The 13,647-nt window shown below is 52.5% G+C and overlaps 1 protein-coding gene across 2 annotated transcripts in view; it reads left to right on the top strand.

The window, feature by feature from the left end:
- The window catches only part of RBPMS2 (RNA binding protein, mRNA processing factor 2), a 29,106-nt gene extending 16,128 nt beyond the window's left edge, over positions 1-12,978 (top strand). The window contains exons 5-8 of one of the 2 annotated variants that reach the window (XM_075099734.1): positions 591-741; positions 1,414-1,562; positions 11,427-11,492; positions 11,764-12,978. In XM_075099734.1, the coding sequence (XP_074955835.1) occupies positions 591-741; positions 1,414-1,562; positions 11,427-11,489 (363 nt within the window). In that variant the 3' untranslated portion in view covers positions 11,490-11,492; positions 11,764-12,978. The remainder of the gene's footprint in view (positions 1-590; positions 742-1,413; positions 1,563-11,426; positions 11,493-11,763) is intronic. The other variant, XM_075099735.1, reaches the window with a different exon arrangement.
- The last annotated feature ends 669 nt before the right edge of the window (positions 12,979-13,647 follow it).

The raw sequence follows: 13,647 nt of genomic DNA, 5'->3' as shown, positions 1-13,647 counted from the left end.
ATGAAGCAGGGCCAAAGCTGTCTGGTACAGTCTCTCTAGCACATTCACAGCATTTCCAAATTGCTGCAGCTCAAGAAAAAGACTTGAAGGTGGTCAACATGGCAGACACACACAAAATGATCCCCATCCCGTGTGGGCCTGCGGAAGTTAGTGGGATCTAGGCAGCAAGACATCCTGATCTGGTTCTGCTCTGCTGTAGACCTTGCTTTGGGCACTGGGGCATGTGCTGGTGTCTCTGCCCAGGCTGGCAGTAGATGTAGCAGCACCACAGTTGGGAGCTCCAGTATAGATGGGGTTATCCCGGTTGTAGCAGACAGAACTTTCCTGACCAGTGTTGGTAGCTATCACTGCTATGCTGGCTGGTAAATTGCACATAAGGAGCAAAACTGTAGAAGCAGTGATCCTACGCCAGCTAAGCATAGAAATAATGTGGAAGCTTGAGTGTTGCAGTGAGGTGACAAAAATCTGGGTATGTGACTGCAGCGTGATGGCCTTGGTTCCATGGTTGGGGTTTGCTCCATGAATAGACACAGCCTGTGCTTGGATTGGAAACATCATCTCAGAGATTCCTGTACTTTCTTCTGTGACAGGGCATCCGCTTCGACCCAGAGAATCCCCAGACCTTGCGGTTAGAGTTTGCTAAAGCCAACACAAAGATGGCCAAGAGCAAGCTGATGGCCACACCGAACCCCACCAATATCCACCCTGCCTTGGGCGCACACTTCATTGCACGGGACCCCTGTGAGTATACTGGGAGGGACTTTGAGGTTGTGGCTGGTCCAACCTGGGAGATGCCCAACCCTGGGAATGCTGCCAGGATGGAAAGGAAACCATACCCAGATATGCTCTGTCTGAAATATGCCTGGTGCAGGAAGGCCAGCATGTTAGAGTTGCATGAGGATAACAGGCAGCTGGTAAGGCTTCTGGCCGCACTAGAAGTGCTGAGAGAGCAGAGTTGGTTTTGGTAGCTCAAGTGATACCTTAAGTCCTTCAAACCATCCCTAGGTGTGAAGCAGAAAGGACGAGTCCTGTGCAATGCACCCTCAGCATAGCCTGGTGGGGTGAGCAGGCCTGCTGAGGCTTGTCGGGCAGCCTGTAACATGGTGCTGAGAGCCCTGTCTTCTGTCCTGCCATCCTGTGGTACCAGCCTGGTGCTGCATGTGTAAACTAGCTTGCCCAAAGCCCATGTGGGGTTCTGAGCAGTGATGGAGCATGTTTCTGGCCTCTCTTGGCAAGGCTGGGAGGCCAGAGGAGCAGCTGGTTACAGAGATGCTGCAGGGGTGCTATAATTTATACCTCACAGAGATGGCAGTGCAAAGCTTTAGTCTGGGACTGGAAATCCAGAGCCTGTCCCTGAAGCAGGCTGTTGCGCCCAGCTACTGAGATGCTGTCATCTTGTTTCCTCCTGTCTAGATGACCTGACTGGAGCAGCTCTTATTCCGGCATCCCCAGAAGCATGGGCTCCCTACCCATTGTACACAACGGAGCTAACCCCTGCCATCCCCCATGCCGCCTTCACGTACCCAGCAGCTGCTGCTGCGGCCGCTGCTCTTCACGCTCAGGTGAGTTGCTCCCCGTGTCCTGTGCCAGGAACTGGGCTCTCTGCTCTCCCCTGCCCTGGTGCTCGCTCCCGTGGGTCTCTGCTTGGCTGGTTTGACCCTGGCCTCTGCACCTTGGCTCCTGGGCAAAGCCTTCTCCCAGCTGAAGTGCATGGGGGGGCCCTCAGCCCTGAGCAAACCACAGGGGAGAGGTTTACATGGTCAAAAGCAATCAGAGCTGGATGATGATTTCTTACCCTGCAGGTCCAGCCTGCTTCCCTGTAAGAGGCAGGCAAATAGGAGAAAGCCAGGGCTCAATTTCTGGCTGGGTTTGCTGGTTCCTGTGGCCAGGGAATGGTGTGGGACTGCTGGGAGGAAATGCCACTTGCCAGCATGTAAAATAGCTGTGAAATGTCCTCCCTGGAGACACAGTGAAGGCAACAGGCTTAGCTTGGTGCTGAAGCTGAGGAGCTCAGCTGGGATCCCCTTGGGCCAAGTGACTCAAGTACTTTTGAAGCTGGAGGAGGATGTCCTGCAGGAGATGAATGATCAGAGCCTTGCCACAGTGAGGAACTCTGATGGGACAGTGATATTAGCCACCCTGGATGCAGGCTAGAGAGGGTCACTCTGTGTATGAGCCTCTAGACATGCTGGTGGTGATGCACCCAGCTTCCTGGTGTCCCAGGGTATGCCTGTTGACACTGGAGGTGTAGGGATGCCTGTACTCATCTGAAACTCGAACGCTTTAATGTACTAAGGTCAAAACCCTTGCTGAGCAGGAAGTCCCTGAAACCATGGAAGTGCAAAGAGAGTGAAAATAGAGCAGTGGCATCCTAATTCCAGGTTAAGGTGCTTGGTTTGGAGCACTTGTACAGGAGAACCTGGAGGCCCTGTGTCCCTGCCCTGCTTGGTGTTACCAGCCAGCAATACTCTGCCTGCTTTGGTCTCGGCTGCTGTAGTAGTGCCACGCAGACTAAGGCAGTGGGACTCTGGGCTTAGACCTCAGAGCATTGGGGCTTAACCTCTGCTCTTTGCCCTGCCAAGCAGGGTGTTTAGCTCCACTCTTCCCTGCTTAAACTGAGAGGAAGAAGAGCTGTGTCTCCTCACCTTGTCCACCTGGCTGACAGTTAGCTCAGCTGGCCCTTTGGCATACTCTTGTTTCCCACAAGTGTCTTGACTGTAACTGCCCAGCTTCAACCTAAACTTGTTTCCCAAATGCAATATGGAGGCAGTGGAGGGGATGCAAGCTCCTGGCCTGTGTAGGCTTGTCTGTCCTGTCCCTCACACACCTGTAGGTCTTTGCTGTTTATGTCCTTCTACTGGTGAGCTAGTGTTGGGCCGAAGCTCTTGCAGGGTAGGCAAGAAGTGGGGCCCAGGGTAGGACCACACACTGGCTTGTTCTTCCAAGGGTCTCCAGAGCCACACTCGTCCTTCACTGGGAGGGTTGTGCATGCTGGTGTTCTCCAAAAGTTATTAGTGGTGCCCACAACTCAGGAGCGTGCTCTGTTCCTGAGCTATCCAGGAGAGTAGATGACTTCCTTTCCCTGCCCCTTGTGTGTAGGGTGGTGGAGCCGAGGGCTGTTGCTGGTTGAATTGCCCCTTGCAGGGAGGACCAGGAAAAAACCCTCTGGCCTGGCTAAGGTGGTTGAGGAACGGGAAACCATTACTGCACTTCCTTCAAGGATGATCATCAGTGACTGGGGATCCTGAGTGTAAGGGTTAGACACCAAAACTTTATGGTGCATGGTGGGAGAGAAAAAACTCCGCTCTCCTAAAGTGGAGGGTATTAAGGAAGCCTTCAGCCAGACATTTTCCCTCTGGGGTCTTAGCTTGCCAACTGGAGAGCAGGAACTACTAGCTTTAAAAGAGGTCTTCTGGCCTGAAGAATGACCCTGATGCTCCAGGGACTCCCTGAATAGGTAGGACTCCCTGTCCAAGGAGGTCCGTAAGTAGTGACGTGCCCCTAAGCTTTAGAGAGCCAGTACAGCCCCTCCAGGCCACAGCCATGGCTTGACCCAGCTCTCTTCTGAAGAGCAGCTGGGCTGGCTGAGCAGTTACAGCTACTCCTTGCTGCCTGTGGTGACCTCGCAGGGAGACATTCTGGTGCAGTATATGTTACCAATCAAGTTTTATGGGGTTAAACATTACTGAGGCTGGCAGCTCTGAGCTGCCTGGTCTCTAGGCTGGAGCCGAAGCAGGGTGGAGCAAGTTGGTGAGATTACTTTTGATCACAAACTGAACTAAAAGCTGTAACCTTAGTCTTGGTGTGCTGAGCCCTCTGCTGTCACTGGTAGGGGCTGATTTGCCTTGCTGGCATGTTGGTGGGCACAGGGGTTGTTCTCCAGAACAGTTGCAGTTCTTCCTCCTGAGACTGGTGTTGGCTGGAGGATGTTCATGGGGATGGCCAGAACTGTAGCAGCTTCGTAGCAATCAGTCCTGAAGCAGGCATGAAGTTGGAGGCTGTAGCTAAACTGAGGGTTTGTCACAAAAGACTTAAAGCTGAAGTGCTTGTCCTCTTGCAGCTTTGTGTTAAATCTGGTAGCAAGCAGGAGAGGAGGTGGCCGCCATCTGTGATGCACCTATACAACCTCCTGAAGAGCTGCCCAGAGGGCTGGCAGGAGATGGTGTGAGGCTGGCCTGGCCTAGGCTCACACATGGGGAGCAATCGGTAAGCTGTTCACGGATGAGACTGATGGCTGCTGCTCCTGGCACCACTGTGCCATGGTGATGCTCCCGGCAGGCACCAGGCTGCTGTAGATGTGACTGTGGCCTGACTGCTAAGAGCCTCTACCTGTGGGGACTCCACTGACTTGAAGATTGTCCCATCTGCCTTCCCTCCCACCCTCTCTCAAATCCCTCCTTTGATGTCCCTAGTGAACTCCAGCCATGATGCCAGCGCAGGCTAGCCCTGAAGCTCAGAGCTGTCCCTGGAGATGGGACACCCTAGTGATGCCTTATTGCAGCTAGTGGAGTGGCTGTACTACAGCTCCATTCCTAGAAGTGTTAAGCATGATGGCAGCCACGTCTGGAAAGACTGGTAAGGTAACCATCTCTCCTCCAAGGTGCACCATGGGATTTGCAAGCTTCTGCCCATCTCTAGCCCGTATCTCCTTGGCAACCCAGTGCATGGGCCTCACGCTACCCACCCACTGAGCCTGGGGAATGAGATACCAGGCCTTCTTTCTAACCCACATCTCCAACTTGGCAGCACATGACATGGCACACACGGCATGGCACCATCTTACATCAACTCCTCCCAGCTGAGCCAGGCTCAGCCAGGTTCTGCCAGTGGGAGGGGAGCAGCCCGGTTGAGCTGGGGCAGAGACAACCCTGCCACTTGGCATGAAAGAAACCTGGTTTCTCCCCAACCACGACCCCTCAAGGGGAACCAGAAATACACTTTGACCTCACTCCTGGCACATGGTGGGGGAGGTGAGTGACGTGATAGTGATAGCACACGACTAAATTTTAGCGGGCACGTTAGACAACAGCACTTGCCGGTCACATTGTTCCAGAATTGCATACCGGGACAGACCCTGCCCTTAATCATGGGTCTAATCTTACCTCTTTTCTCTCCAGTTACTGGAAACGGAGCAAGTTCCTACCTGGAGCTTGGCTTCTCTTGCAACCTGAAATCACAGGCAGGACACAGGTCTTGTGAGCTGTAATGAAGGGAATCAGCAGCTTGGGAGAGATGGGAGTGGCAAAGGAAACAGAGTTGGGAAGAGGGAAGACAGCCTGGCCTGGGACTGGTTGGCAGGGAGGATGGTTGCTGTGGTCAGCACTAACTGAAGGAACAGAGTCACTTCTTGCAGTGGTTCTGGGTAGTTTTTTTTTCCTCTGTGTGGTAGTGATGTTGGGGAAAGAAGTCATCAAAGATGGGGGCCCAGGTCTGCCTTTGCCCTTGGAAGACCGTGAGGTGCAAAGATGTGCACAGTTCGTCTCCGCAGAAGATGGGCAGAGCTTGACACAAACTCAGAGACAGTGACACAGCTTGTTTTGTTCTGCTTGGACCTGGTGAACAGTTTCCTCTATTGCCTGTGTGATAGAGTTGGGCTGCATTGCATCTCTGTGAAACCATTTGTTCTAGAGCGCCTGTAAGTCAGGCTCTGACTGGGCAGTAGGAGACACCAGGGACTATCAATGCTCTTGGAGCAATTCTGCAAAGAGAAGTTTCCAGCTATGGCAGTACCCCTGAGGGTAGTGCTTGCCCTGGAAAGCAGGGGCTGGATGCAGGACTGTTTCATAACAATGTGGGTGAGGCTGGGGGTGGTTACCATGTGGTGCTTGTAGGTGACTAGTCTGACATGTTGAGTACTCAGAGCCCAGGAGACTGTCATAGATGCTTCCAAGGCAGGGAGCAAGTCATGGACTGAAAGCTCACAGATGCCAGTCCTTTTGGTGGTGAGCTACCCAAGGTTCTCTCAGAGCATCTGCATTGCTGCTGCTGGCCTCTGGACTCGCTTCATGGTTCCACCTGCAAAATCTCTTGAACTTCATGTTGTGGCAGCTAAGCTCTGATAGACCCTTCCTGAGATGGTAGGCTGTGCCTAATAACTTGTTGCCTGTTTTGGGCTGTCATGTAGGCTTTTCCAGGTTTATTTTTTTCTGGGTAACTGCCATGCTTCCTGGAGGTCTGAAGCACTCTTCAAGACCTTTGTGGTTATGGTGTCTTCCTAAACTCCAGTGACTTAGTGCTGGCATAGCTGGTTGAGCAGCCCTGAGCAAGATCTCCCCAAGCAGCATTTGCCTCCTAGCCAGAGAAAAGCAGGCAGGAGAGGCTTTTAGCTCCTTCTGGTATCTGCTGAGCAGCCATTCTTGCTAAATCACACCTGATGAGTCAACTGGACCAAGGTACCATCAGAAGTGGCTTCCTGACTTGTGGCAAGCACTGCCTGTCCTTGGCTAGCTCAACCCAAAGGAAAGCATCACAGGATGGATCAGTGCCTGTCTTCTGCATGCGCCTCAGTGTGGTGTGAGGCGATGTGCTGATCCTTCAGCTCTCCCTTACCATAGGCTGCCTGGGGAGATGTTTGTGCTTGATTTGACTGGAGCAAGGTTTTCTCGGTGGTGGGCTGAGCTGCTTGGGTCTTACACAGCATGCAAGTGTTTGGATGGTCATCTCCTCAACCCAGCCCCCTGAAGGACCCTGGAAGCAGGTGGCTTGGGTGAAGTGCCTGCTGCTGAAGCTGGAAGGGTGTGTCCAGAGTGCACTAAGGGATGATATTAGTGCCTTGTGGGTGCACCTTTGCAGGCTCTCTTTGCCTGCCCTGGGTCATGTTCCCATCAGCTGTGTTTCCAGCTGGAGCAAGGCAGCTCTTGCCAATCACCAGTGTAGTCTGCCCAAGGCTTGCACCCAGTGACCTGCAGCCTGGGGGAAGTGGTGACTGTGAAGTGCTTGTGGCTTGCTGGGGTGAGGCTTTCTCAGCAATGCAATTGAAGATGCTGCTCCGCATGTCAGCAGCTGGTAACTAGATGCAGTTCTTGGGCATGCTGGTTGGGGTCCTACCAGCTCCCAGGAGCACAATAGAGTGCTTTGTCCCTGCCTGCACAGGGAGTCTTCCTTGTATGTGGGAAGGTGGCTGGGTCTGTTCCAGCTGTAGAGATAGCTGTGAGCTCCACAAGATGCTGGGGCTGACTGCAGAGCAAAGATAAGCAGACCTAGAAGTAACTAAGGAGGAAAGGCAGGCCATCCAAGCTAAAGGTGGCTTGAGGCTGGATCTGTGTATTCAGTCCTCCCTTCCCCCCCTCTTCTTCCTGCTGAAGGAACTGCTCTCCATAAGGTTAGTGGGCAAATAAGGAAATTGGGAGAGACAATGGAGGACTTGATAAGGAGAGTGAAGCACTGATGGGGTGTTTATCTGCCCCATTTAAAATTGCTTTGTGATTTTTTAAGTAGTGCTGATCCTGTGCTGCAGCAAGGGAGAGGCTTTTTGCTTCTGGATGTTTCACCTGGCCTCTGGAAGGTGGCAGGCAGAGGCACAAATTTCTGTCCCAGAAAACAGCTGGAGAAGAGATGTTGAAGGCAGCAGCATGAGGCTGGTTGCAGTTGGATGGTGGTGTCTGTCTCGCCCCTACAGGCAGGCAAGCAGGCGATGTGGCCAGACTCTTTTCCAACTGTGAGCTAATGCAGCTCCAGAAACAACTGTTGTCTCTTCTGGTAAAAGCCTCCCTTGCTCTATTTTCCTTGCCCAGTGTTGGACATCTCCATTTACTCTCTCTCAGCTTCCTCCTTGATAGATGTAGTATTTTTGAGAGATAACAGATCATCTGAAAGCCCTCAGAAATTTCTTCCCTACAGGGAGGTGCTCTGGCTTGGCCTGCTGGGTTGCAATCATCTTGAGTCAACCCTATGTAGTCTCTTGTGGTGCTGGTCTCCTCTTCTAGATGGCTCTGGGAGCCCCCTGTTTGCAGAGCATCTCTACTCCCTGGCAAAATCAAGGTGCCTGAGGTGCTTTGAGGGATGTGAAGACAAAACCGCCTTGGCAGGTGCCACTGTCCTAAAAGGTATATCCTCTTGGTTAGCTGCTGCCTCCAGTCTGGTTCTTCCGGTGATTTCTGCTGGTTTCAAAAACATCCTTCCTAGCAAGGGGGTGTTCCTGCCTCATCCCATCAAACCCTTAATCTTGCTGTGGGCTGAAAGACCTGGCAGGCCATTCCCTCACCCTGCCAGCATGTCAGAGCCTTGGCTTGTACCCAGGATCATAGCATCTGCACGAGCTCCTGCCAGCCTCCAGGCTGAGCCCCTCTGGCTGCAGGGCTACTGGCAGATGGGGCCACTGCAAGTCAGGCTGGTTGGGTTTGTGTGTATGAGCATCAAAGACCTACAGAAGGAAGGCAAGGAGAGGTAGTCCATCAGAAGTGGGGGTTTACTAGTGTCAGAACTACAAACAGTGCATGTTTTAGGAGAAAAGCAGGATTTCTGTTGAAACTGCTGGAGGCTCTGGCCAGGCTTGGGGTGGGGTGTGCATGTAGGGCAGAAGCTGGCTCAGACCCCCTGAGAAGAGGATGAAGAGCCACCAGGCTTGGGGACTGGGGTGTGGGATGGCTGTCTTGCTCATGTGCAGATGCTGTGCCTGCTTATGTAAAGCTGTGCTGCTTGTGCTGAGCCTGGTGTGGGATGGAGGCAGCTCCTGGGGTTAAGTGCATGCAGCCTCTTGAACACAGGGAGTTTCCTGTTCCTGCTGGGCAGGAGGAAACTATTTCCAGCTGTTGAGGGGAGGGGTGCTGGAGTGGGAGTCATTGGCCTGGAGGAGGACTGCTGGCTGCTGAGGAGATGTGGCTTTGCTGTGCAAGCACCTCCTGGTGACAGGGCTGGGGGGACCATGTAACCCCAGTCCTTGCACTGGCAGCTGCTGTGGTGGCCCCCATAAGTGTCAGTGATGCTGCTGCCCACACTGGGCTGTGAGCCTTCCTGGTCTGCATCACTGCAAGGAGATAACTGTGCCCCAGGCTGGGGAGCAAGGGTGCAGCTGAGCTGAGTCCCTCTCACAGGGTAACGGAGAAGCGAAGACATTGTACGTGTGGCACCAAGACAGCACTTTGGTCATGGTACTAGATGGGGACCCCTCACTGGGGCAGAGGGTCTTGGTAATATCCATACCCTTGATTCCCTCCACCCAAGGCTGGAGTGACTGGGATGCACCTGGCTGTGGTGTGATGGAACAAGCTATAGGGCCACCTGGGAGCTGAGTTGATAGCATCCACTTGCCTCATGAAGGTGTCTGGCAAGGAGTGTGACCAGCCCAGTATGCCTGGCTACAGACAGCTACCTTGAGCCTGGAGCTGGTGCCTGAACAGGAGCCTGAGATCCAGCAGCTCTAACTTAGCTGATGAGAGGCTCCTGCTAGGACAGAGCCTCTGCAAATTTGCAGGCCGCCTCCTTGTAGGAAGTGTCACAAAAGGAGGGACTTGAACAGCCCCAAGCATGAGCTCATGGACCTCAGTTACTGGTATGACAGCCCTTGTGATGATGGAGGGAGGACTTGGTCATAGCAGGCAGCTGCGTTTTCTGGAAGGTGCGTGTTTGTTGTCACCTCCAGCTCCTGTGATGAGGCTGCAGTGCCAAGGTCTTGGCCCTTTGCTGCATGTCTCTCTATAAAGGAATGAATGCAAAGCCTCTGGCTTTGCACCTCTATCAGGTATCAAACTTCTGATTCTTACAGGGGTAACGGTAGTAGGGTTTGAAGGGACCCACTGAGTAAGTGCCTAGCTCGAAGAGTAATTCAAGGGCTGTCACTGAGTCTCTGGGTGTCCTGGTCTTCAGCTCTATTTCTTCTGAAGACCTGTGTGCAGCTCCTGGAGGCCTCATGCAGCTGGGCTTGAGGACACAGGTCTGCATCTCCACTCCTGGATACTTTTCAGCAAGACTTGTGTTGCATGTGCCATCCAGTGCATTGGTCAGGCAGCCTACTGGCTGCTAGGTAGTTAGAAAACACCTATCTCCTGTTACCCCTTATTGTCAGCTGAGCATCTAGCCAGCCTTGTTCAGGCAAGGGACAACCTTGCCAGGATGGCCTGGCAAGGGGAATGGTTCACGCTGGGCTCTAGGGGATTTTCTGCCTCTCTTCTACTCATTTTAAAGCAAAGAATTCTTTGGTGGTACCTAGAGCACTGAACATACCTGCTGCTCTTGATACCTCCTGTCTGCATTGAGGCTGTGCTCTCCTCCCACCAGCTGGGGAGGGAGGAGAGGGGGGATGGCTGCTTTGTTTCAGCTCCCTTTGCAAACAGCAGCAGAACCAAGCTCTGCTAGATGCTCCTGCTGCTGGATCTGTGCTCAGTCAAGTGGCACAGATGCATCTCCTGCTGCTGTCAGGCATGAAGCTGCTAACTCAGCCCAGCCTGACATACCAGTCTTGCAGACCAAATGGGAGCACCTGGATGTCTGATACTCTTCTACTGGACATTGCCAGCTTGCTGCATCTGCTGACAGACTGGAAAGTGACTGTTCAATTACTGTTCTCATGTCTGCTTGTTGGGTCCCCATCCAGCAGTCTGTCCTTGCAAAGAGCAGGCCTGAGCAGTAGATGTGGCAGTATTGACTTGCCAGGGGAGCCTCCAAGTCTTGCTGGTTTGCAGCTCTACCAATTTCTTACCATGATGTAGTCTGCCAGGAGCCTCTTCTGATGGCTGGGTTGTGGCTTAGGAATGTTCATGGTTCTCTTCTGTGATGGATGAAACAGTTCTTACCCTATGTGCGTCATGTAGAGATGTCTGGCCTAAATGTGTGGTCTTGAGATGCCTCCTTCTGCTGGCTGAGGGCAGAGTGGCCATTGCCTTGGGGTGCCACATAACCAAAGTGAGCCTCCTGTGCCCTGCCTGAGCCAGAACAGGGGGAAAGATGTAAACTTGGGATGTATGGGGGAGTGGGAGTGTGCTGGGGGAACAGCCCCTCCTTGCACACAGTTCTGCAGTGGTAAACTTCATAGCTTGGTGGTGAGGAGCTTTCCTAGCTTCAACAGTGGTGTTCTGCGTGATGTAATGAGCTGGGGCCAGGCATCGGTGTGAATTTTGGGTCTGTCTTCTGGTTATGCCAATAGGCAGAAAGTACTTGATGTTTGAGGGGTGCTAGCTTCCTTTTTGGACATGTGGCATCCTGCCATGCTCCTTAAAAGAGGACCTGGCTGGGTCCCAGTGCCTGGTGAGCCTGAGCCTGTCCTGGCATGAGCCACCAGAGCTGGCCAGCATGGGGCTGGGTAGTGCTGGCATGGTGCAACCCCAGGGATGCTAATCAAATAGTACTTGGGGCTTACCCTGGAGCCTCCTTTACTATGCTGGAGGCATCTCTACTCAGCGTACTCATATGTGGCCTGAGGGAGCTGAAGGTTTGGGCTCCAGTTGAGTTAATCCTGGATCATGGACCTCAGGTGTGGCTTTCTTTTCCAGATGCGCTGGTATCCTCCCTCTGAAGCCACCCAGCAAGGATGGAAGTCTCGTCAGTTTTGTTGATTAGTAAGTAATTAATTACTCTTGGAGCCTGGTCCTTGTCTTGCTTGTCCATGGGCTCCCTGGGCTCTTGTGGGGAGGAGAGATGGGAACTTGGGCTCAGCCCCCACATCAACCCAAGGATGCAGTTGGGTTACATTGATGGGTGGTGATGGGGCCAAATCCACCCTGGTGGGAGAATGGAGACCCACCAAGCCCCAGGGTGGGGAAGGGGCTGCAAGTGCTGCTTGGGGAGTGGATCCAGCAAGCCCTGCTCACTGCCGCTCCTCTCCTGCAGTGTCTCCTCGGCTTGTGTTCCTCCTCCCTGCCTCTCCATGGAGGGATGTGCCAGGGATGATCACTCAGACTCTTCTTGGTTTGGTTTGCAGCCAGTGGACAAGGTGCCTGGCTCTGGTGCACTCCCCCATGGGGCTGCCAGCATCCCCCCTCCCTGGACTGTGAAGCCACTGCAGCCCCCACCACAGGCTGTGCACCACCTTGATCCCTCCCCCCCTCCCTCCCTCCCCAGGACATCCTGACTGAGCCTTGCCATCTGGCTGTGCTGAAACCCAGCCGGGGGGGCTTGGTCCCGGTCTTCCCAGGGCTTGCCCTGTCCTAGCAGCTCAGCTGAAGGAAATGAAAGGCAATGGGTTTTGCATGTTTTCTGGCATGAATTAAAACACTTAACTTGTGTATGTGTGAGTGTAAGTTTGTTTGTTCTAGCGTTTGTGTAACCGTTAGCAACAGGTCTTGGCCCAACGGATTGATCCATCAAGGTTTTCATCTTGCTTCGGTGAAGACTTGGCTTTGAGAAATACTAACTGTCCTTGTCTCACCCCTTCTCCCACCTCTGCCCTCCCCTCCCCAGTATGACCAGAAGAATCTGAAAAATGTTGTTTGGTTTTTTTTTTCCAAGTACGATGCACTGGGTTTCTGTTCTCATCCATTCTTCTCTGGTTTTAAAGTCAGGGTTGATTTTTTTCTCTTTTTTTCCTTCAAACTTCTATATATAGAACGGCTGTAAAATATCTAACCTCTCTTTTTTTTCCACATCCTTCTGATTGGAGAGCATCCAGTCCTGCCAAATAATCAGCCATCCTTATGGGAATACCAAACAAAGTTACGAGTATTTTTGTACCATGTGTAATAAGGAAATATTTATGCATCATAAAGAATTTGTGTGTTTGTGTGCAATTAATAATATAATTAAAGAGAAATTGTAATCCTGTAAGATAAGTTAATGTTTAGTTAAAAGCTTGAAAGAGAAGGGTTGTCTTCTGTAACAATGATTCAGTCAGGCATAGTAAACAAGAAATTGTGCAATTTTTGTTTTAGCATCTTATTGCTTGGTATTGAAGTGCTTTAAGTATTATATGACCATGGCTGTCTTGCTTGTATTAAAAGATTTGAGAATAAGTTGCTATAAAATTACTGATCCTATGAGAATGTGAAACTGGATAATATATGAAATGCAACAACAAAAAAAATATACCCAGAGGCTGCTGTGACTCTTTTTCTGTGGTCTGTTGTGTTTTATTCTGGGGTTGTTGGGATGCTTCAGGGTCAGTAGTACCTGTCCTCCTTCCTTTCCCCTCCTTGCCCTGTTCCCCAGCCCTGCCCAGAGCAACACAGGCTGGTCTGGGATGCTGCTGAACACCACGAGTGGGGTTGGGGCACCTTTTCCCCATAGGAGAAGGGCAAGTCCTTGCCTGCATGGGTGCATGTTCATGGGGCTGTTGATGCTGACCTCTTCTAGAGGCCTCTGAAAGGGTGACTACGAGCCTTTTTGGGTGTTTTTGTTTCCCCCTGCTGCGGAGGTTGAGGGCCTCTCTTCTGTGCTAGTGCCCTTCCTCCCTGCCAGTGGTGCAGTGAGGAGAGATGGCCATAGAAGGCAAACGTCCTCTGCAGCTGCATCGTCCTATGCCTGTGCTGCTCCTCCTCCAGTGCAGGGTGTCCTGGCTGGAGCTGCTGGCTCTTTTTGTGGCCTTATCTGTACCTGCTACAACAGCCGTGGGAACTGCAGACCTGGGGCAGGGGTGGTTGTCCTGGAGTGATGAAAGCAAGGCTGGATGTTACACCAGCTTGCTTAAATCCCAGTGGGGTGGCCTAGGTCTTCTCCCCACCGTGGTAAAGGGATCCCTGTGGCTGGACTCAGCAGGTCCCAGTGATGGGGTGCTCCTAG

Source organism: Phalacrocorax aristotelis, chromosome 7 (genome assembly GCF_949628215.1).
Source record: "Phalacrocorax aristotelis chromosome 7, bGulAri2.1, whole genome shotgun sequence".
NCBI lineage: Eukaryota > Metazoa > Chordata > Aves > Suliformes > Phalacrocoracidae > Phalacrocorax > Phalacrocorax aristotelis.
The sequence above is the reverse complement of the archived record's forward strand: the minus strand, read 5'-3'. Positions and strand labels throughout refer to the sequence as shown.